This window comes from Bremia lactucae, linkage group LG16, assembly GCF_004359215.1.
Source record: "Bremia lactucae strain SF5 linkage group LG16, whole genome shotgun sequence".
In the NCBI taxonomy this organism is placed as follows: domain Eukaryota; phylum Oomycota; class Peronosporomycetes; order Peronosporales; family Peronosporaceae; genus Bremia; species Bremia lactucae.
This window is the reverse complement of record NC_090625.1, coordinates 2,244,303-2,250,384: the sequence shown is the minus strand read 5'-3', so window position 1 is coordinate 2,250,384 and position 6,082 is coordinate 2,244,303. Positions and strand designations below refer to the sequence as shown.

General features: G+C 47.9%; 1 protein-coding gene across 1 annotated transcript; it reads left to right on the top strand.

Moving 5' to 3' along the window:
* Positions 1 to 1,204: 1,204 nt before the first annotated feature.
* Positions 1,205 to 1,537, top strand: CCR75_008009 (uncharacterized protein; the record flags this gene model as incomplete). Its single annotated transcript, XM_067966064.1, has 1 exon — positions 1,205 to 1,537. One exon carries the CDS (start codon positions 1,205 to 1,207, stop codon positions 1,535 to 1,537), a length of 333 nt encoding a protein of 110 aa, XP_067815868.1.
* Positions 1,538 to 6,082: the final 4,545 nt, after the last annotated feature.

The window sequence follows — 6,082 nt, the reverse complement described above, 5'->3', positions numbered from 1 at the left end:
GCCAGACGAACATCCACCGGAGAAATATCCTTGTAGTTCATCATAAATTCTTTCGAAAAAGTCATGTGCTGCGTAGCACCCGAGTCGACCAGCCATACGCAACTCGACTTCGAGGTTCCTGAATTACCACCAGCTGAAAACAGAAAATCGCCAGAGTCGTCTTCACTCTGCGCGATGTTTGCACGCTGTGCTGGTCGTTGCCGATCAGCATTGTCACGAATTCGCACCGGGCACTTGGCGATCCAATGCCCGTGCTCTCCACAATAATGGCACGCACTGCCAGCCTTAGCAGGCGGTTGACGTCCCTTGCGCCGTCCGTTGTTCGTAGTCATAAACGCTAGTCCTTGCCCGTGCGCGGCTCCATCGACGCCGCCACCTTGTTCCTTGCGTTTCATATCTTCATGCATAAGCCGAGACGTCACGAGCTCCCACGACAACGAGTCGGATCTTGACTCCAACGCCGTAATCAGGAACGCGTATGACTCGCTAAGACTTGCAAGAAGCGTGATAACCAGATCATCCTCGCTGACCGGAGCGCCGACTGCGTCCAGCTGTTCCGCCAATGTCTTGATCTTGTTGATGTGCTGAAGCACGTCATCACCTTCGTCCATCATCGTCGTGAAAAAGCGTCGACGTAAGAAGAGCTTGTTCGCCAAACTCTTCTTCTCGAAATGCCCTTCAAGACGCGACCATGCATCATGCGCGCCGTTTGCCGATCGAACCAAAGGTAGCTGCGAGTCCTCCATCGCAAGACAGATTATCGCCATGGCCTTGCGGGACTTACGCTTGTAAGTCGCTTGGTCCAACGGGTTCAACAGGTGCTCAGGCTTTACCTCCCCGCTTACCACGTCCCATAGGTCCCGCTCCTCCAGCACCATCTGCATCTTGAATTTCCACAAGTGGAAGTTCGATCCGTCGAACTTGTTGATGCGGGCGGTCGTGGTCACAGCAGTGTCCATGGCTAAGGCGAAGCGCAAAGAACGGTTGGTGAAGAAGACTGGTTTGTGCCATAATTGCAACAAACAAGGACACTAGTTCTTGGATTGCCATTCACGAGTCCGAATGACGCTGAGCGATATCGGTTGCAGCGTGCAAACGTCGCACAGATTGAAGATTCTGGCGACTATCTTATCTCGACTGGCGGTAGCAGCGATTATGCCAAGTCCGATGATGATTGACTGGTCGACTTGGGCGCGACGCGCATATGACAAGTTCCAAGAAATTAATGCGGAACTACGATGTCTTCGGTTCAATGACGTTATCCTGCGCGACGATATCCGCCGCTACGCCACCGGTAGTCTTGTGCATGTCGAGGCGCATCCTTGACAACAAAAAAGGGTGTGCTTACGAACGTTTGGCAAATTCCGAAGATATCGCGAACTTTGTTTTTTGTCGGTTGTTTTACCAAGGACGTTGGGCCTGTTGTATTCGACAAGGAAGGGTGCTTCGTAGAGACAAAAGGCGCCAAGTTGAAGATCGGTGTACGCGAAGGAAAAGAATTTTTCAAACTTCACATGACTCCAGTTTTTCAAGATGAAGCAAATGTTGTCAAGCCTTTGGCTCACAATGAAGATATCATCTCGTACTTGTGGCACCTTCGCCTAGGACATATCGATCATGACGGGCTTAGTGCCATCGTCAAGAAGAATCTCACTATTGGAATTGACATTGCGTCTTTAAACAAGTGCGGATTTGTGATAGCTGTGCGCTTGGAAAGCAAACCCGCGTACGTTTCCAATCGACATCGACGGAGCGGGCAAGTGAGTTTTTAAATGTCATACACAGTGATGTATGTGGCCCTATGCAGACTCCATCTTTTAGCGGCAAGCGCTATTTCGTGACTTTCACCGATGACAAGTCCCGGTACTGTGTCATTTACTTGATCAAGAGTAAGTCAGAAGTCATGGACAAGTTCGCCAATTTTGTTGCGTTCGCGGAAAAGCAGACCGGCAAACGCATAAAATCTCTTCGTCGTGACAATGGTGGCGGGTATGCGTCCGAGAAAATGTCTAAGTTTTGCCCGGATCAAGGAATTGTTTTCAAGTATACGCCGCCTTATACGCCACAATTAAATGGAGTTGCTGAGCGTATGAGCCGGACGCTAGTGGAATGCCCTATATCCATGCTGGAACACGCCGGCCTCGCTAAGCACTATTGGGTAAAGCTGTAATGACGGCAATGTGTCTTCGTAATCGGTGTCTTTCGCCTTCTATCGACGACGGAAAGTCACCAGTCGAGATTTAAACGACAAAGAAACCGTTATTGGCAAACCTTAAGGTTTTTGGCTGTCACGCGTACGTCCACATTCCGAAAGAAAGCGATCGAAGCTGGACGCAAAAGCCGTATTGTGCCGATTTTTGAGCTATTCGGAGCACCAGAAAACGTATATTTTTGAAGACCTGTCAAGTGGTCGAATTCTGATGAGTCGCGACGGTATCTGAAGAGGAGCCGAATGAAGCTTAAGACGCGCACCCAGAATTTGACTTGGGTCGTAAATGGCATACTCGTACTGAGTCGCTGAAAAAGGTCGCTGTAATTCCGCGTCCCAAGCGACATGTGGCTGACTATCGACGGTCGACACTTGAAGAAATGTCAGCGTCTGCTACAGTTCTGAACAATGAGAAGATATATGAACCAGCCAACGTCGTGTATTCAGTGGGAGAAATGCCGACAACATTCAAGTCGGCGATGGAATCCAGCAACGAGTAAGAGTGAAAAGCCGCGTGCGACTCCGCGTGCGACTCCGCGTTAGAGTCGGCTTACAAGAACAAGACATGGGAAGTTATGCCTCTGCCTTTGGGACGCAAAGCAAATGAATGCAGATGAGTGTTTCGAGTGAAAGTAAATCAAGATGGAATTATCGAGCGTTACAAGGCGCGGCTCCTGGCCAAAGGATTTTCGCAAAAGTATGGAGTCGACTACGAGGAGACGTTTGCGCCAGTGGCGAAGTTAACTTCGATACGTGTTGTGCTGAGTCTGGCTGCCAAGTACGGTTTGATGCTGCACTAAATAGACGTGACGACTGCATTTCTTAACGGGATTCTGGATGAAGAAATATACATGCAGTAACCCGAAGGATTTGTCAGCGTGGACAAACCGGACCATGTGTGCAGGCTCAAGCGGTCGCTTTATGGTCTTAAACAGTCGCCACGCATATGAAAACACACCATCGACAATTCTTGATCAAGATGAATTTCAACAAATGTGAGTCGGATCACTGCGTCTACATCAAGCGCACAAACGGTGACATGATTATTGTCGTGTTTTACGTAAACGATCTCATCATCGCAAGCAGTGAAGACTCGCTGTTAGTATCAACGGAGCGTGCACTGAGCGATCGATTGAGATGACTGATCTTGGTGAACTTATGGGATTTTTCGGCATGGAAATTGGACAAGATCGAGTATCCGGTCAAGTCACTATTCGGCAGACTAAGTTTTTTTAGTCAGTGTTGAACAAGATCGGCATGCAAGATAGCAGCCTGTGAAGACGCTTCAAGTTTCAGATCTTAAGTTGACGAAGAACATGTGTGAGGGTGGTTGCAAGCATGAAGATACGATGAAAAATGTGCCGAACCGAAGTTGTGCTGGTGGCATTATGTACTTGATGGTTGCTACGCGTCCGGACCTTGGTGCTGCTGTAGAAGTTTTAAGCCAGTTTGCCGCTGACCCATGTCCAACACATTGGCAAGCTCTCAAGCGTGTACTGCGATACCGCAATGCGACGCCAACGAGCGGACTTGAGTTTTCGCAAAGCGGTTCAACAAGTTTACTTGATTATTCCGATGCAGACTGGCACAAGTGGCTATGTCTATACGATGAATAGCGGATGCAACAGTTGGCGAAGAAGAAGCAAAGGACTGTAGCGCTCTCTTCAACGGAAGCTGAATACATGGCGCTATCAGAGGCCACGAAAAAAGCAGTTTAGCTTATAGTTTCTCTGTAAACTTAGTGTGATGACTATGGATGAATCAGTCAAGATATTCGAGGACACTCGAGGCTCGATCGTATTGGCCGTGAATTTGGAGTTTCGCAAGCGCACAAAACATATCGACATCCGTCACCACTGTGTGCAAGAAAAGGTTAAGACGGTCAAGTAAAATCTCGATTACTCTTCGACGCAAGATATGCTGGCCGACATAATGACAATGCCAATTGTCGCCGCACAATTCAAGTATCTGCGCACCAAGCTTGGGATAGAGGGTGTCGCCGCCGTCGAGTCGAGTAAAAGTAATGCAGATAAACACCTCGAGCGGCTAAGTTGCGCTCAAGTTGCTGTTGACAAGGATGCGCCTCGATGTGCGCAACACTAACCGGTTTGTACCAATTGATCATCGACATCGCGCGACAGCGATCATCAACATGCGACAGCACAACAGATGGTTTCGCAAGCGTTCGATGATCTACTTTGAGATGGGCAAATTGTTGAAGCTTGACGAAACTTGAAAAGATAGTTGAATTGTGTTATTGGGCAACGACCGAGAAGACACTTGTGGGGAAGAATGAAAATCCGAAAGTGATTGTATTATAGACTTAGTTCACTTCTTATCTAGCTACATTTAAGCCAATCATCAACATCCTTTTAGAAGCTTCTGGAAGCTTCGAGAAGGCTCTGCCCATCGCGACTTTTCATCTTGGGCGTAATCAGCCGTGGCGTCATCATCCATGGCGTCATCATTATGACGTCATCCTGCAATACCGGTACTAACCGATATTTACTGATTGCCACTTACCGCTTCAAATATATCTTGAGCAGTTCCTCGTCCAGCACAAAGTTCGGATTGGACATTTGACACGCCCCCGCAATGCGAACTTGGTTTAATTCCAAGCGCTGATGTCAGTTCCTTGTGTCGTGGCCCGTGAAGTCCTTCGGTCATGATGTCTGCCAACGTCACTGCAGTTTCACAGTATTCCAATTTTACTTCGCCGCGCTTGACTTCATCACGGATGTGATGGTACTTGATGTCGATATGTTTGGCGCGGCCATGATTAACAGGATTCTTCGTCACCTCGAGGCATGATTGGTTATCTTCACGTATATTGAGATCGGGTCCTTCTTCATTCGCAGCAGTCAAAATTTCACACAGCAGCCGATGAATCCATTTGCCTTCTTGAATAGCTAAGCTGAGTGCAATAAACTCTGCCTCGCTTGTCGACAAAGAGACACTTTGCTGCTTCTTGCTGCCCCAACTTATTGGTGCACCCAAAAGTATAAAGATGTATCCTGATGTTGACTTGCGGTCTGAATGATCGCAAGCCCAGTCTGCGTCAGACTATCCTTGAAAGTTGATCACCCCACTCGACCGATAACAAATTCCGTGCAACTTGGTGCCTTGTAAGTAGCGTAGAATACGCTTTACCGCAGTCCAGTGTTCTTGTTGTGGATTCTTCATAAAACGTGAGACATAACCCACAGCATACGCGATATCAGGACGCGTCGCAGTCATTAAGTGCATCAACGCCCCCACTGCTTCTCGAAATGGAGCATCTACCTTGCTTTGGCTCTTGCTTGGTAAAAGTTGGGAGCTCAGATTGACTGGGCTGACAGTGGCCTTGCAGTCATCCATTCCGAAACGCTTGAGGATGTCGTCGATATAGCGTCGTTGACACATGGTGACACTGCAGTCTGGCTTATCAACTAGCTCAATCCCCAGTACAAACGTGCACTTGCCGCTGTCGGTCATCTAGAATCGCATCTTGAGGTCATTTTTCGTTTGAGCGATCAGGTCTGCTGAGCTGCCTGTCACCAAGACATCATCTACATAGACCAGTAGAAGAGCGCAATGACCATTTACCACCTTGATATATAGACATGGATCGAAAGCTGATACTTTGATCCAATTGAGCACACGAATTCGTCGAATGTCTCATTCCACACACGTGAAGCTTGCTTGAGACCATAAATTGCCTTTACCAACTCGAGACAGTCAAAATCACCATCAATTTTAACACCTTCTGGAATGATGCAAAATACCCTCTCCTTCATCACACCATACAAAAATGATGTCACAACGTCGAGTTGATCCAGAGGCCAGTCGAAATACCTGGTAATTGCAATGACCATTCGCAATGTCACGTACTTG